At 46.1% G+C, this 17,655-nt stretch overlaps 1 protein-coding gene across 1 annotated transcript; it reads left to right on the top strand.

Moving 5' to 3' along the window:
* The first annotated feature begins 14,053 nt into the window (after positions 1–14,053).
* LOC125554283 (RING-H2 finger protein ATL1) lies at positions 14,054–15,549 on the top strand. Its single transcript, XM_048717858.2, has one exon. It carries the CDS (start codon positions 14,488–14,490, stop codon positions 15,268–15,270), a length of 783 nt encoding a protein of 260 aa, XP_048573815.1. The 5' UTR covers positions 14,054–14,487; the 3' UTR covers positions 15,271–15,549.
* Positions 15,550–17,655: the final 2,106 nt, after the last annotated feature.

The following is a 17,655-nucleotide window of genomic DNA, read 5'->3' as shown; positions in this document are numbered from 1 at the left end:
AGAGAGAGTATATATAGAATTGCGTGTGCAGATCAACCGCTGACAATAACAAGCTAGCTAGGCCCGTCGTCGTCGCATCTACGCATGTGGATCTCCTCATGATTAACGGCGCAACGGGGTTGACTTCCAGCTACGCTAGCCATAGCTAGCTAGCTAGCTCCTCGGAAAACTAGACGCCATCCTGTCCATCGTGGCGACACGGCCGGCCGGCGAGCCGCGAGCCCGACGACGATGCGCGTGCTCACATGTATCACCGGTCGGTCGACCGATCGATCGATAGATCCTGTGGCTGTGCGGGCATGCCGAACTAGAGCGGGAGGCAAGAATAGTCGCCGCGTAGTGCAGGACCGATCCGTCTACTAGTGGCAGAGATGCATGGGGTCGCTTCATTCTCATTTCAGCGTACGTACGTACGTACGTGCGTGCGTGGTGCAATTATAGCTGGTCGGAAATTATTGAGCGCTGCCTGCAGGTGCCGCGTCCCCTGCCCGCGCCTGTAGCCCGACCTCGAGCGCGCGCGCGCGCGGTCACCATCGCGGGCGCGCCTTCGTGGGCACGCACGCACGCACGCGGTCTCGGCGGAACAGGGCGAGCGCTCGACGCCATGCTGATGCCGGTGTTGACGTCTGGGTGGGACGAGCGAGCGAGGGAACAGAGCCGGGCCGCGCGGACGGTGACCGCGGCAGCCTACGACTCGGCAAGCGGGCCAGGGGCTGAGCTCGGCTCAGGTCGGTCGGCGGCAACGCATGGGGCACGGCGGCTAAGGGGCTAGCGACACGACATGTTTCTTTTTTTTTTTCTTTTATCATTATGCCTCGGCCTTATGTGTGTGTTTTTTAAAAGAGTGTGGCTAGATCTCTAGGGTTTCCTTGCCTCTTGCCGGCGCCGCCGGTCCGCCTTATCTTCTATGGTCCTCGGATCATGGAGGCACGGTGGATCCCGGCCCTTACCGGCGGGAGGGCTCCGTTTTTAGATGCTTTTCTGAGTTTTGTTAGAGTTTGTGCCATACTCAAGAAGATGAGGCGGTGGCGGCTTCTTGAAGATGGAATAAGGTCCTCCCCGCCTAGCCCCCGTCCCGCTGATGTTTCAAACATCGTCAAAGGCGTGTGGAGGTTTGTCTCCGGCGGATCTCATGGGATCCGGTCGGCGTTTGTCTTCGGTGGATCCGACTGGATCCGGTCTTCGCTCGTCTACGTCTGTGTGTCTGCAGGTTGGATCCTTCCGGTCTATGCTTCTTTTCATCGGCGGCGGTTGCTGTTCTGGTGCGCTGGTTCTATGGGGCCTTAGCACGACGACTTCCCGACTGTCTACTACAACAATGTTTGCCCGGCTCCGACGAGGGAGGGGCGATGACGGCGGCGCGCCTTCGGCTCGCTCCAGTAATTGTAGTCGTCACTAGGTGGTCTACGGACCTGGATGTAATTTTTACTTCTAGTGTTCTTTGTACTACCTTGACAGTTCATGAATAGATCGAAAGTTTTCACGCAAAAAAAAAATCTCTGTTAAGTGACTTGACATGTACTCCCTCCATTTCAAAATAGATGACCCAAAAGAGAGAAAATCAAAAAGGAAATTTTACACAAATCTTAACATAAGATCTCATAATATAGCATCGATTCCGACTTCGTTAAGTCTTAGTCAACTGAGACATAAGACTGTTGAGAAACCTGTACAAATGTTTTGAAAACGGTTAGCAAAATCATTAGTTGCAGGAAACTTTCGAAATTACTCTCCAGTGCTGACTCGAGAGTTCATGTATGGACAGGGAACAAGTTCACGGACACAGATACAGGGGGCGGCCATTCAACATTGCCCGTATACATTTCAAACACGGTTCAACTAAGCTAGACGAAATTCTTGCAAGCACTGCAGATTTTCATATAAACTAGACAAAATTAATTGCATTTTGCGCTTTTTCATATAAACCGGAAAAAATCATTACTTTTTAGACAATTTTTTAATTAAACCCTACCCTAAACCTAATCTAAATGATCGTCGGCGCCCGTTCCCATGTCCGGCCATGAGCCCCGAGAACTGAAGCTCCGGCTCTTGCCTTCAGCTTCTCCAGTTCCGCCTCAATGCTCACCTGCTATGCCTCCGCGGCCTCCACCACCGCAACTTGAGCGGCTAATCATCTGAAGATTTTGAGCCCGCCAAGCTTGGCTTTAGATAGAGGGGAAGAGTGGTCGTCTTCTTGGACCCGAGCGCCGGCGACCAACCATGCACTACTCTTACCCACGGATGAGCTGACTTCGTGGTTGTGGCGGTGGGGCATGGCCTTGGCGGAGCCGGCGATGAGGTCCTCCTCATCATCGCTCTTGCCGAACACCTCGTCTTCCGCCTCATCCATCTCCTTGTAGGCTGCCTCCAGTTTCGTCTGATACTGGCGGTACCGCCGGCGGGAGAGGCGGATTTTGCGGGCGGAGCGGTAGGACTCGAGCAGCGTCACCTGCTTTGCCACGTCCGCGCCCCACGCGATGGCCATGCTGGCAGCGAGTTGCTCCTCCGCATGTCGGTGCTTGTCAAGGAGATGGAGGTTGTAGGCCTGGTCGGCCTGCGCCTCCCAGAATTGCTCCTCCCGCATCATGTCCATATTGTGGGCACGAGCCACGCTGATGGTCATGCCGTCATGCATCGGTGAGGAGGGTGGCTCCGTCTCATCCCCCGCTGCGTCCTTCATTGGGATATCGTCGAGCTCCATCTGCTTGTCGGCCTGTCAGCCGACAGGAATTGCGATCATCTCCTTCTTCTTCTCTGAAGAGAGTCTGTCCAAGAAGGCTTTGGAGTGCGAGGAGGACATGGTGAGTGTGGCGCGGAGAGGAGAAAGGGACCAGAGGAGGATGACTACGGCTATGGCCAGGGCTAGATTTTATATAGCGGGCAGATGGCAATGGTGGGCGGTAGATGGACGGACGGGTAGTGCCGGAGTGGGTTTCTCGGCCGGTGCGCCGCTTCAATGCCGACAACAGTGAGAGGCCGTGTCCGCTCTAGTCGGCATGAATGCGGCACTGACATTCTGAACTGGCACTGACAGTTTCAGGGGGAAATGCGCGTGGGCGAGGGAAGGGGTGTCTCCGGGTTGCGGGAACAGTGCGTCCGGACCACCGAGCGGACCCATACAGGCCCGTATTGAAGGCACGCTCTGAACGTATGCGGATGGTTTGAGAGTTCGCATTGGAGATGCCTAAGGGGTACAATCATACGCACACTCGTACATATTCAAAAAAACTAGGAAGGGATACCCTTGCGAAGGCACCACACTTTGCTTGTCATAGTCGGGGTGTTTTTCTTTTTTTAATGCATTCGTTTATTTTAAAGGTTTTGTCTCTTCAACCGTGTGTCAAAATCATAAATCGCCTTGGCCATTAGATTTGTCGCGTTAAAATCTTTGAAACTAGGTCCTAAGTTAGTAGCTTCGATGAACCTTTTTTTCATAAAAAAACAGAAATTAAAAAGAAAACAAAGAAAAAACAAAAAAACTGGTTCAGCCAAAAAATAGTAAAAAGGAAGAAAAAACTAGAGCCAAGAAGCACGGTTGTAGTTTTTCACCTTTTTGGAGCACAGGCTGGGCTTTTCCATTTTTTTGGAGTGTGATTGTAAGCAAAACTTTGCTTTCACGAGAACATGGTTGTGTTTCTCATAGAAGCATTTTTTTTCTTCAAAAAAGCACGGTTATGCTTTTCGCGAAAGCAAATCTGTGCTTTTCATAGAAGCACGGAGTTTTTTCCCTTTTACGTAAAGCACACCGGTGCATCACACGAAAACAAATATGTTCTTCTATCGTAAGCAAATTTGTGCTCCTCATGGAAGCACAAATATTTATTTTCCTCGAGAAGCACAAGCGACTTAAATTTGTGCTTGCACGAGAAACAAGTATGTGTTCTTCGTGAAAGCACACATTTTTCCTTTTCTCAAGAAGCACAACTTTGTTTCTCGCCGAAGTAAATTTATGCTTCTCGTGGAAGCACAATTTTTTTCTGCGGAAAAAAAAATCCTCCACAACCTAGGAAAAACAAGACAAAAGCCAAAAAGCCAAAAAAAACATCTAAAACTCGAAAACACGTATAGAAAAAAAAAATCTAGAGGATAAACCCAACAGGCAACATGTGGCGACGGTTGAACGCATCATTTGACGTGTTCCAGGCAACCAAAAGTGGACCTTGGAGGTCCCCTCAAGACGTAACCTCCAGTTAGTTGCCCGAAAACTGTACGTAGGAAATTGTTTTAGTAACAATGAAAGAGTAGAAACCTGGGAGGAATGACTTGCCTGGGCCCGGCTGGGCTCACAATTTAAGTCATACTGTGCTAGACTTTGTTTTGTTTTTTAGATTCATACTTTGAATTATTAGCTGCCGTGTACCCGTGTAGATCGGCTGGCTTGGGCTGGGACCCCTCGTTTTTAGTAACAATGAAAGAGTAGAAACCTGGGAGGAATTAATTGCCTCGGCCGGGCTGGGTTCACAATTCAAGTCATACTATCCTAGATGTTTTGTTTTTAAGATTCGTACTTTGAATTATTAGTTGCGGTGTAGTGTGTAGTTTGGCTGGCTTGGGCTGTGACCCCAACACATTTTTCATAAAGTTCATTTTTTTGGGGGGAAGTGAGATTCGAACTCCATACCTCATTGTTTGGTTCCAACATGCAGTAACCATTTCGGACAATTCTCTTGATGTGCCTACTACTACTTCATCCCCTCCTTTGTTAGGTTATATTTTGGTTTTTCTTTTTTCTTTTCCTTTTTTCTTTTTTTCTTTTGTTTTTCTTTTGGTTTTTCCTTCTTTATATGAGGGAACTTTTTTCAAATTCATGAATTTTTCTTCAAAACACAAAGACATAAACTTTGTCAAAATTGTGAACTTTTTATGAATTGCAATTGTTTACCAAAACCCGTGAAATTTTAATAAATTCCTGAACTTTTTCAGAAACCATGAACTATTTTCTAATCCGTGAACATTTTATAAAAATTGATGGACTTATTTTCAAATCTGTGAACGTTTTTTTTTCAAAACCGATGATTTTTTTTCAAATCCATGAACTCTTTCAAATCATGAACTTTTTTTCAAAATCCGTGAACTTCTACCAAATTCATGAACATTTTTCCAAATTGGTGATTTTTTTTTCAAAAAAATTGATTAATTTTTTCAAATCGGTAAACTTTTTCTCAAGAATCCATGATCTTTCTAAAATTCGTGAACTTTTTTCAAAATAGCAAACATTCTTTGAATTACGTGAACTTTTTTTAATCCAAAGTTTTTTTGCATACTTGTGAAGTTTTGGAGAAAAGTCCACATTTCAACCCGGAACTAACCACACGGTTTGATTGAAGTCGAAGCTAACTGGGCAATGTGACGTCAGCATCCATGCCAATTAAGCTATCTATGTATGTAATTCAACGCCGCCCGACCCAAGCAACTCTAGCCGCCGCCGCGCTGTCCATGCCGCCCTAGCCGCCCTGCACCCCTTCCGCCGGTGGCGAGCAACGATCGGCGGCGCTGCAGCTCCGCCGCCCTCTCTCTTGTCCCCGAGCCGAGCCCGAGCCCCTCGCCACCACATCCACAACAGCGGGGAGAGGAAGACGACGCAGGGAAAGACGGGATGTACGGCTACTAGGAGACGACGTGCATTGACAGCAACGGCAGTAGCGCACCTAGTTACATACGGATGTATATAAACATATTTTAGAGTGTAGGTTCACTCATTTTACTTCATATGTAGTCTCTTTTGGAATATCTAGAAAGACTTATATTTAAAAACAGAGGAAGTATTTGTTAGAATTAAGTTCTAACAAAAACCACCATGGATTACCCACGGGAGCAGCAGGTGATCTACGTGTTGTTTGTTAGAAACTTAGAATTAATTTCTTCCTCCTGACTCTTGAGCGAGTTCACCCCTACCTCGAGCATATGGTTCTTCCTCTTGAGGGAGTTCACTCCTCACAATGACGCCAGCAGCCACCGATGCCACACCAACAACACCTAGTTCAGGTTCTAAGAGCGGCAGCAGCAATGTCCCCGCCAAGCCATGGGCGTCGCAGCGCACGCCTTTGCTCCTTGGTTGTGCTCGCTACTGACTGCTACTCTGTGCTGCTTGCTGCTTGTTGAGTTTGGCCTTTACTTGCTGCTGCTCTGTCCGGCGCCACCGCCTGCTGCGCTCCATGGATAGAAAGATAGACAGATTACAGAGCACCGTGGAGTTGCAGCGTCGTTGTTTGTCGGTCGCTGCTGGCGGACGGAATCAGGGCATGGTGGACGGCGACGGCGGAGGCTACTGTGTGCGTGAGCTGCTCAGGTCAGGCGCTATCAAAACCGATTGACCGGGTCAAAACCAAAGGAAAGGTTGTCTTTTGAACTTTGTGGTAACTTGAGGGTGCAATACGCCTGGTTTTGAATCTGAGGGTTGTAAATCAAACCGGATGGTTAGTTCGGAATTGAAATGTGGACTTTTCCCAAGTTTTTTTCACGAGCAACTGACAGTCTTTTTTTACGAACGAGCGAGCTACTCACTCGCGTAGCTGGGCCGGCCCACCCGAGGGGAACCGTGGGCGCTGCTTTTGCTACCTTGCGCTGAGAGCGCTGATTAGGAGTTTCTGGCTGGGACCTCCTATTCTCCGACCTACATTGGTAATAGAGAGGAAATGCGCGACCCTCCTAGCGTTGGACCGGCCCATATGCGCAGCCATGCCTCACTGTTTTCATTTTGTTTTAATTTTCTTTTGTTTCGTTTTTTTGCTTCTTAAAAAAATCTTTAGGACTTCAAAATGTTCTGAATTTCAAAAATGTTTAAAATTCAAAAACTTATTCATAAATTTGACAAAAACTAGGATTATAAAAAATATTCATGACTTTTTAAAATTCCATTTTTCAAAAAATGATCACAAATTTGAAAAGCCTCATAAGTTTGAATGAAGTTTGTGAATTTGAAAAATATTCCCCGGATCAAAAAATTATTAATGAACTTGAATAATATGTTCATGATTTCAAAAGATGTTCGCAAATCAAAAATTATACATGTGATTCACAAACTTCTCAGAAATTTAAAAATTTATTGGTAATTCAAAAATTGTTCCGAAAATTTCAATAAATGTGCACTGTTTCAATTAATATTCACGGTTTTTTAAATGTTCGCCGATTCAAAAAAGTGTTCATGAATTCAAACAAATGTTCCCAAAGACCAGAAAATCTTCATGAATTTCAAAATATTGTTCACAATTTTAAAAAATTGTTCTCAAATTTCAGAAATTCTTTATGAATATCAAAATTTGTACAGAATTTTTAAATAAAAATTAAAAGGTGAAAAATAGAAAATAAAAAGGAAAACTGAAAGAAGAAAGTAAAAACAAAAAACCGGTTCTGAGAAGGTTCTAGCCCAAAACATGTGTGGAGGAAACCCTAAAGGGTTGGCCCATATAGCGCAAGGGTACTCGCGTCTCGCCTCCTAGGGGTGTGTGATTCATATATGTCCCCGGCGGTATGCGGGGAATAGAATTTGCCGTTGGAGCCGTCTTCATCATTTAGTCGTGCAAAGTAATGAAAATGTTGATACGTGTTCTCAAAAAAAATGAGTGAAGGGGGAGGAACATCTTTCTCTCAAAAAGAAAGAAAGAAAATTGTAAGCGTTAATCCAAACTTCTATATCCACTCCAGTGCGAGCAATAAGAAGGAATCGGCCATAGAGGCCCAAGCATGGCAGAGCGGAGCAGGTGGTTATTCTCCGCGAGCGCTATATCTCGCATTCAGCGAGACTGGAAGTTCTCTCGCAGAAGCATCTCGACTAATCGAGCCAGCCCAGTAGCCCATATATTTGCGAGAATCTATACCTACTATTAAAGGAAGGTGATATTCTTGGTTTCGTCCCGCTTCGTTTGGCCCCGCTTCAATTAATTTCACGTACGCTATTTGGTTTTGTTACTTGCCACCCGTTTTGGTCCAACGAAGGAAGCCCATATGGCGGCACATTGTGGCCCAGGTCAGGAGAGCTGGCGAAAAATAAAATTGCTGATGGGAGAGTTCGATCTCATAACCTGTCAACCGATCAAACACAGTTTGTCCAACTGACCCAGCTAGAGATATGAGAGGATTTTTGTTCTCCCGTTGCAACGCACGGGCCTTTTTGCTAGTAGAGTAAAAAAAGGGAGTGGAACGCGGGGATTGAACGTGGGATCTCCTGGTTGCTTCATAGCACTGTTAGCTAGTGAACCAACATCGAGTTTGTGTAAAATAAGTCAGGCGCAACCTACTACAAGGAAAAGAGCTGGTTTTTACGCTGGTTTTCTGTTTTTCCTTTTGTTTCTCTCTTCTTCTATCTCTTCAATTTCCTCTGATTTATTTGGGTTTCCTTGTTTTTTGTTTTCTTTTTTTTTCTTCGGTTGTATTTTTATTTTTTTTCCTTTTGGTTTATTTTTTTGTTTTATTTTTTTATTTTAGTTTTTCATTCTAAATTTTTGGTGTATGTCATCAACATTTGTTTTGTAAAACTTTAATATTTTTTATGCATAGTCAACATTTTTGCTATACAATTTTTTTAACAGTTTTCAAATGCTTGATTACAATTTTAAAATACTCCACGCGTACAATAACAAAACAATACCATTAGATTCACTATTGAATATACTTTGACATCATATAGATTTGTTATAATAAATGTTTATATTATTTTCTCTAAATTTGTGAAACTTTGCAAAGTTTAACTTCAGTCAAATCTAATATGCAGACTAAATAAAAATAGAGGGAGTACAAGATTCACATTTACTGAATACACGGGCAATATATTTCCTATACACACTTTGAAAAAAATTCAAATGGTTGATTAATATCTTTGATATACAAGATTAACATTTTTCTAATACATGGTCAACATTTTTTCTATGCACATTTAACCTTTTTCAAATGCTTCATCAACATTTTTTTTCAAATGCAAGATTTTTTTTAAAGTATGGCCAACATTTTTTCTATACATATTTAATTTATCAAATGCTTCTTTAGCGATTTTAAAATCTTATACCCTTTTTCAGAAGCTTGAATAACATTTTTATATACAATAATAAAAATATTACTTTAATGCATGGTCAACATTTTTTCTATACACATTTAACATTTTCGCAATACTTTGTTAGCGTCGTTGAAATACATGCTCAATTTTTTTTAAATGCTTGATTAATATTTTATGTACATGATCAAAAGATTTCATCATAGTTTAATACATGATCAACATTTTTTATATACACATTCAACATTTTTCAAATGCATGATTAACATTTTTAAAAACTTTATATAAAGTATATTTTTATAATATACTCCCTCCGCTCTATAATATAACATCGCTTTGCAAGCTGAAGCATGTATGCAAGGTCACCAGCAAGCTCAAGACATGGGAATCACCCATATTATGGTGGAAACAGATGCAATGCTCCTCGTCCAAGCCCTCAAGTCAGCTTGCTATGCCTCATCGCATAATGGAGTTCTTTTCCATGAGATCAAGTCTTTTACGTCGTTAAACTTTACCTCTTTTACAATTGATTTCTGCCCTAGGGCATGTAATGAGATAGCAGACGCTCTTGCGCTGTTTGGGTCAAAGATGAGGCAGACACCCCAAGCCGTATGGCCGGGCGGTGTACCCACCTTTCCCCAGTGTCTTGTTCGACTCTGCTATGCACCGACATTAAAAAAAGGTACACTCACGGCCGCAAACATAACTCCAACAGATTTTTAAAGGGGCTCCAACGGAGATTACTCCACTGCAACATGGCTGTAGGTAGAACGCTTGCTCCATAAAATTGTTGTTTTCTTCATGGTATCAATTTATTTTTGTGGTCCTTTTCTAGTTTCCTCTAGTTTTGCTTTGTTTTCTGTTTTTACTTTATTTTTGGGGTTTTCTTATTTCCTTCGTTTTTCTACTTCTCTTTTATATCATTTGTCTTTTCTCTTTTTGTTTTGCCCCGAATTCTTAATGTCTTTCTTTTTTTCTACTTCTTCATATTTTATTAATAAATACTATGTAACTAATATAATTTTTGAACAAATAGTTTTAAAAATATGTGAACTTTTTTAAACTACATAAGCAATTTTTAAAAAATCATGACTCTTACTGTTAAATGCACGATCATTTCTCATAAAATACATGCACCATTTTTAATTATGCAAGTATTTTTTTGAAATTTTGTGACCAAACCATAGATTTCACATTGATTAAATATTTTTTAGATTTACATGAATATTTTTAAAAATAATTGAACACCATATTTTTAATTATATAAACCTGGCAAAGCCGATCAAGGAGAGTGACCGGCGAAGGTCTACAAACGCTTCTAGGAGCATAAGGCCGCGAGACTCATGGTGCCGGAGGAGGGGCATACGATTGATATCTCCTTGGACTCCCTCATGTCTAAATCCAGGCTCCAACATAGTTGTGGGTGCAATCTTTATGGCCCTTGCTAAACGAAGGAATGTGATCTATACATACTAATAAAGAGTGGTGTAAGTGGGAAAATGTTTTGTTTTATATATATGGGCAAAAAATGCTTGGTATGTTCGCTCTGTTGGGCCTCCTCCTAGGCCACGTAAGTCGCTCAGTTGGGCCTCCACCTGACACGAGCTCCTCAGACTCAGATGCCAAAAGATAAAATTCCTTTACCAATTAATAATCCCACCTCACTTCTTTCCAACAAATTCCACCAATGTATATACGCCTACAAATAACGAGAATCAACAAGTTGAAGCATCAACAAAATAGAGGATGCGGTTGCTATCTCTTGAGCACTGCGTTGGTTTTCACTTGAAGAGGAAAGCATGATGCAGCAAAGTAGGTAAGTATTTTCCTCAGTTTTTGAGAACCAAGGTATCAATCCAGTAGGAGATCACGCTCGAGTCCCACGCACCTACACAAACAAATAAGAACCTCGCAACCAACGCGATAAAGGGTTGTCAGTCCCTTCACAGTCACTTACGAGAGTGAGATCTGATAATATGATAAGATAATTTTTTGGTATTTTTATGATAAAGATGCAAGGTAAAATAAATGCCAAAAGAAATAACTAAGTATTGAAAGATTAATATGATGGAAGATAGACCCGGGGGCATAGGTTTCACTAGTGGCTTCTCTCAAGAGCATAAGTATTACGGTGGGAAAACGAATTACTGTCGAGCAATTGATAGAATTGAGCATAGTTATGAAAATATCTAGGTATGATCATGTATATAGGCATCACGTCCGCGACAAGTAGACCGAAACGATTCTGCATCTACTACTATTACTTCACACATCAACCGCTATCCAGCATGCGTGAGTATTAAGTTCATAAGAACAGAATAATGCTTTAAGTAAGATGACATGATGTAGAGGGATAAACTCATCCAATATGATATAAACCCCATCTTTTTATTCTCGATGGCAACAATACAATACGTGCCTTGCTGCCCCTACTGTCACTAGGAAAGGACACCGCAAGATTGAACCCAAAGCTAAGCACTTCTCCCATTGCAAGAAAGATCAATCTAGTAGGTCAAACCAAACTGATAATTCAAAGAGATTTGCAAAGACAAACCAATTATACATAAAAGAATTCAGAGGAGATTCAAATATTATTCATAGATAAACTGGATCATAAACCCACAATTCATCAGATCTCGACAAACACACCGCAAAAGAAGATTACATCGAATAGATCTCCAAGAAGATCGAGGAGAAATTTGTATTGAGATCCAAAGAGAGAGAAGAAACCATCTAGATAATAACTATGGATCGGTAGGTCTGAAATAAACTACTCACACATCACCGGAGAGGCCATGGAGTTGATGTAGAGGCCCTCCGTGATCAATGCCCCTCCGGCGGAGCTTCGGAAAAGGCTCCGAGATGGGATCTCTCGGGTACAGAAGGTTGCGGCGGTGGAATCAGGTTTTTGTGGTGCTCCTGGATGTTTGGGGGATACGTGGATATATATAGGAGGAAGAAGTACGTTGGTGGAGCATCGAGGGGCCCACGAGGGTGGAGGGCGCGCCAGGGGGTAGGCGCGCCCCCTGCCTCGTGCCCTCCTCGATCGTTTCTTGACGCCCACTCCAAGTCTCCTGGATCACATTTGTTGAGAAAATCACGTCCCTGAAGGTTTCATTCCGTTTGGACTCCGTTTGATATTACTTTTGTTCGAAACCCTAAAATAGAAAAAAAAAACAGCAATTTGGGCTGGGCCTCCGGTTAGTAGGTTAGTCACAAAAATGATATAAAAGTGTAAAATAAAGCCTATTAACATTCAAAAAAGATAATATAATATCATGAAGCAATCAAAAATTATATATACGTTGGAGACGTATCAGCAGTGTGGGTTCTTTTTGTTTGAGGGAACCAAAGAAATTAAATTCGCTTGTGTGGCTAGGAAAACAAAGAAATTAACAATCAAAGAGGTGCATGCATTATTAACACCTATACCTGGTCATCCACCGGGCCGGGCCGGGCTTCGGGCCGAGCCTGACCAAGCCCGAGGTAAAAAAACTCAGGCCCGAGCCCGGCCCGCCACTGCAAAAAGACCCCCGTGCCTCGGGCTGGGCCTGACCAAGCCCGAGGTAAAAAAACTCAGGCTCGAGCCCGGCCCGCCATTGCAAAAAGACCCCCGTGCCTCGGGCCGGGCCTCTTCAATAAACGTCAAAAACAACGGGCCCAGGTCGGGCCGACCTAGTTTTTGGGCTCAAAATATAGGCCCGAGCCTGGCCCGGGAGCAACGTCGGGCTTTTTCGTGTCGGGCCGGGCTACCCATGGCCAGGACTATTAACACCTCAGCCTCGATGGAGACGATCGCGGCCAGGGCCATCTTAGTGGAGTAGAACACTATAGCCGCTGCACGGCTTCCTTGCGACTCAATAAACCCTTTCAGGGTCTGAACAGACTGACAAATTTATCTTGAAAACCAACTCTTCTGAAGCCTTAATCTGATTTCTGTTTTTTTACGAGAAAAACAAGTCTAAATGTGTAGCCTACCTGTCGGCTGCCTAATTTGTCTTCAAAGTAAATTCCTCCGGAGTCTAAGAGTTGGGTTATTAATCCGATTTTTGATTTTTCACGAGAAAAATAAGACTACATATCGGAGTTCGCCTACCCGCAGTCGTCGGGTGCATAACACACCGATGAACGTTTTTACGGACGCGCTAATTTTCTTTCCAGTTGCAAGGTACGGACATATGTGCTAGTAATAAGTAACAAGGGTACACGCACTATGTTGCACATGTTTTTTTTTGTGGGACAGTCTTGGTCACACTCAACAGGCGGCAGTTGAATGAAGAAAACCGACCGGCCCCTCTTGATGGGCCCAGCCCAACAGCCAGCAGGGGAGGCGGTGCAATGTAGCGCATGTGCGTGATGTACCGCCACTGTGCAGTGCATGGCCGTGGTGCCTCCCGAAGAGGGAGCCCGTATAACCTGCGAACCTTCCCTCACCCATTTCCCAGCCAGCCAGTGTAGCAGTTGAGCTCGATCGTCCTGTTCCTAGGGGAATTCGGCCTCCGCTAACTAATCACATGCAGACGCTCACTGTGCAGCTGTGTGCGCATGGGCCGAAAGAAATTAATCACCTGCCCGGCCCCAACGTCGAAGGCACGGCGTCTTTCTCCTGCGCCTCATTGTCAACCCCGAGAAACAACCCCCTTGGACAAATTGGTCACGCGATCTCTGCCTCTCTGGTGGTTAGTGGTTACCCGTGCAGCACGCAGTACATACGTACGGCGCGTACGGCGCTTGTGCTGTACAAAATGCGCTCCGTTTTTCCTCGCCAACTACCAGTGCCAGCCATATACACGCGAGACCGCAATGAGCCGCCCATGCCCTCAGGCCAACTCCGACGACCTTAAATAGTTCGGCCGCGTTTGTTTAGAGGTAAACAGACAGAAAACAAGGAGCAAATCTACAAACATTGTTTTTCTGTTTTGCCGTCGACGTATTCCCGGCTTAAATTTAGGTCGTATTTGCGTCGAAATAGGCAGCGCGGAGACAGGTGGGATGCGTGCCCTTATCGCGTCTAGAAAAACGACCGGCCGCCACAATTTCATTGTCCTATTCAAACAGACAAAATCTAAATAAAACGGACGTCCGTTTAGGATTTGGGTTGGAGTTGGCCTCAGATACCGATCAGGTTTGTGTGATCTCCGGGCACGTACCAAGGTAGAGTAGTACCAGACCTCTGATGATTAGGCAGAGGCGCCGAGGAGAAATGGAAATGGAAAACTCCGTGCCTTCCTTTTCCTGTGAAATCCAATCCCCGCTACGTTATCGCTAGCGAGTCCTCTTGGCTTGAGCCTTCTCGCCTCGCCCGCTGCACCGTGCTGTTGCGCCATCGGTTGTCTGTCAGTACTCGCTACAGAGGGCAGCTCCACGTCTCTCTCGGCCGGACGGAATCCCGCCTTCTCTTTCCGCCCTTAACTGTAATCCGTCCATCCGTCCGTCCGTCCGTCCGACCGGCCGGATAGCGAGGCCGGCCGAGAGCAGCCAGCCAGCCGGCTACCTACAAGATGAGCTCGGTATCGCCATTCCCACCCCCCTCGCCGTCGAGCGCGAGCGTCCCGATGGTGGTGATCACCGTGGTGGGGATACTCGCGGCGTTCGCGCTGCTGGCGGGCTACTACGCCTTCGTCACCCGGTGCCAGCCGCTCCGCGCGCTGCTCTCGCGCGGCGGCCCCACGACGTCGGTGAGCCCCGGCCCCTCCCCGCCGGCGGCGGCCGACGAGAAGCGGGGCCTCGGGCTGCCGCTCATCCGCATGCTCCCCGTCGTCCGGTTCACGGCGGCGGAGGACGCGGCGGCGCCGAGGATCTCCGTGTCGGAGTGCGCCGTGTGCCTGAGCGAGTTCGCGGAGCGGGAGCGCGTGCGGCTGCTGCCCGGCTGCTCCCACGCCTTCCACATCGACTGCATCGACACCTGGCTGCAGGGCAGCGCCCGGTGCCCCTTCTGCCGGAGGGACGTCACCCTGCCGGCGCCGCACGCGCAATACCATCGGCCGCCGCCGCCCTTCCGCCGTCGGGACGAGCAGCTCCCGACCAGCGCCACCGGCGGCAACGACAACGGCGGGAGCATCGTGATCGAGGTGAGAGGGGAGCGCGAGACCTGGTCCGACGGCAGGAGGGGCCGGAAGAAGAAGGCGGAGAGCCTGGGCGACGAGGCGGTGGACACGAGGACGAAGAAAGGGGAGTTCGCGGCGGTGCAGCCGATGCGGCGGTCGCTCTCCATGGACTCGTGCGACGCCAAGCGGCGGCAGCTCTACCTGTCCGTCGTCCGGGAGTTCCTCGCGCAGAGCTAGGCAGGCGTCGTCGTAGCAGCGGTGGTGGTAGTACATTCATCATACATACAGTACCATTCTTTCTTCGACCGATCGATTGTAGTAGTACATTAGCCTCCGTACGTTGCTGTAGCGGTGGTACGCCTAGCGTACGTAGGCACGTGTAAATTCACTCCTCGACCGCGGCTAGATGCATGGCATGGCGGTCGTCTCTAATTTTTTGTGGGCAGTCCATATGTACAGGGGCAATTAAGCAAGTGTTTCCTCTGTTTCATAATATAAAAGTGTTACTAGTGTCGAGAGCACATCTGTATTATGAAACAGAGAGAGTAGTAGTGAGTAAGCTATAGTAGAAGCAACAACCTTGCAGACATTTGGTGACGGTATTTTAAAAACAACAAAAAACATGTTTAGACGTTTCGGAAAAATCTAGAAAAAAATCCATGGAAACATACATGTGTTCCGCATGAACTTGTGAAATTTCGTTTAATGATACTGCGATCTGTAGGTTGTAAAAAGGGAAACATTTCCGGGCCAACAACAAAACTAAAGGGCCTAATTTGAATATACGTACTTCTGCATGCCCTATGTGAAAGTATAATGTTGTGAAACTTTGCACATACGTAATATATATATATATATATATATATATATATATATATGTGTGTGTGTGTGTGTGTGTGTGTGTGTGTGTGTGTGTGTGTGTGTGTGTTCACAAAATAATCAATTTTTTCACACTGGAAAGTTGAATTTTGAAGATGAGCTCCGTGTAGCTCGAGCCTCCGTTGGCAATTTCCGCAACAATGCATGACTATTCACAGAGGAGAAACAAAAGGATGGTATCTACACGTACTAGCATTCTAGCTATGTTGGGTGTGGGAGTGTACGTACGTACGTACATGTTGTGGCCGGTGGGCAGCCGGGCGCGGTAGCTAGCTACTAGGTGCGGCGTTGTTTGCACGTCTCTTTCGGATGGATCTTGCGCTTTACAGTTGGCGGGTGGATGGATGGATGGATGGATCGATCGCATGCATTTCCGCGGGACCTTAATTAGCCCATGATGAGACATAACCTAGCCGTCTTCTTCAACTTCCAGATTCTGTGACGGGCAACGAGTTTGTAGATCCTCTCTTCAATTTGACTGAGGGCCTCGAACCGCCCACAACCTTCTACATCGTGCAGTTGGAATGTGTTTTGTGATACAACGCCGGTCATGTCTTCGGTCACGGGCTGGTCTGAACGTTTTTTTCTCGTAAACCAGAAGCAAACCAAAGGATTTTACGGGTGTCTAGATCGTTGCCACGCTCGCTTCTAGAGTGTAAAATGACCAGAGATTCACATTAGTCGTAGAAAACTTAAGTATTTATTGTGAATATCTTGTAGCCCTCGAAGCCAGCACGGCTCACATGCCTCTAGAGAAGGTTGGGAGTAGTTAAACCAGCGCGTGTGATGAGGAACCTACTCCGGTGTCCTCAGCGCCATACATCTATCCCTGTGCCGGCCAACATTAATCACGTCTGCGGTCGGCGTCTCACATCCGCCCGCTATCTAAATATGGCCAGACGCTGAGCAAAAACCACACGACTCCTCCGCTCTCTATCTCCTCTTTGTACCACACCCATCATGGCCGCTGGCTCCAAAGTCTTCTAGGACGGCCTCTCCGGCAAGCAGAAGAAGGAGCTCCGATATTGCAGCCACCTAGGTTGCCCGACATGCCCTCCGGAGTAGGCGCCAACGTCTCCAGGATGTCCTTGCATGTCCAGGCTGGCCAACGTCGTCTCTTGGCAAATCCGCCGCGAGCGATGGCGGGAACGAGTCCGGCAAGCGGAGGAAAAAGCCATATTCGCGAATGTTGACACGGCGGCATAGGAATTTGACTAGGGCACCGACAATAACTCGCCATCTCCATGGCGGCCGCGTGCCTGTGCAACGACGACCAAGGCGACATGTCCACGATCTCCGCCGAGATCAAGGAAAAGTAAAACATGTTGGACTGTAGATGGGCTTAGGAAGATACAAGACAATAATTCCTGATTAATCTCTAAGACACATTTAGGTGCATGACAAGTGGTGAAAAATTTAGTACCATACAGCTACGGTAAGAAAAGTGAGACTCCTTTATAAGGGTTGCTCTACCACATGCATTTGGGAACTTGGGAAAAGGAGCTATACACGCACACTCCTCCTCCCTCGCTTGTCTCGCCTCGTCAAGGCGCGCGCGCGCCGCGGGTTGCGAAAATGAGCCGAGCCTTATTTTTATCGGTCAAGAATGGTTAATTAATTACTGATTAATTAACCAGTTGCTAATAGAAGTGCCACTGTCCGAGATGTTGGACTGTGGGCCGTTCGCGGACTCGGTCGTGGGCATGAGCCCAGGCCCATCTCCTTGCCGGCCTACATAAGGAG

This window comes from Triticum urartu, chromosome 4A (assembly GCF_056163025.1).
Source record: "Triticum urartu cultivar PI428250 chromosome 4A, HENAU_Tu73, whole genome shotgun sequence".
Taxonomy (NCBI): domain Eukaryota; kingdom Viridiplantae; phylum Streptophyta; class Magnoliopsida; order Poales; family Poaceae; genus Triticum; species Triticum urartu.
The sequence above is the reverse complement of the archived record's forward strand: the minus strand, read 5'-3'. Positions and strand labels throughout refer to the sequence as shown.

Coding starts and splice junctions, on each gene's coding strand:
- LOC125554283 (XM_048717858.2), top strand. CDS start 14,488: ATGAGCTCGGTATCGCCATTCCCACCCCCCTCGCCGTCGAGCGCGAGC.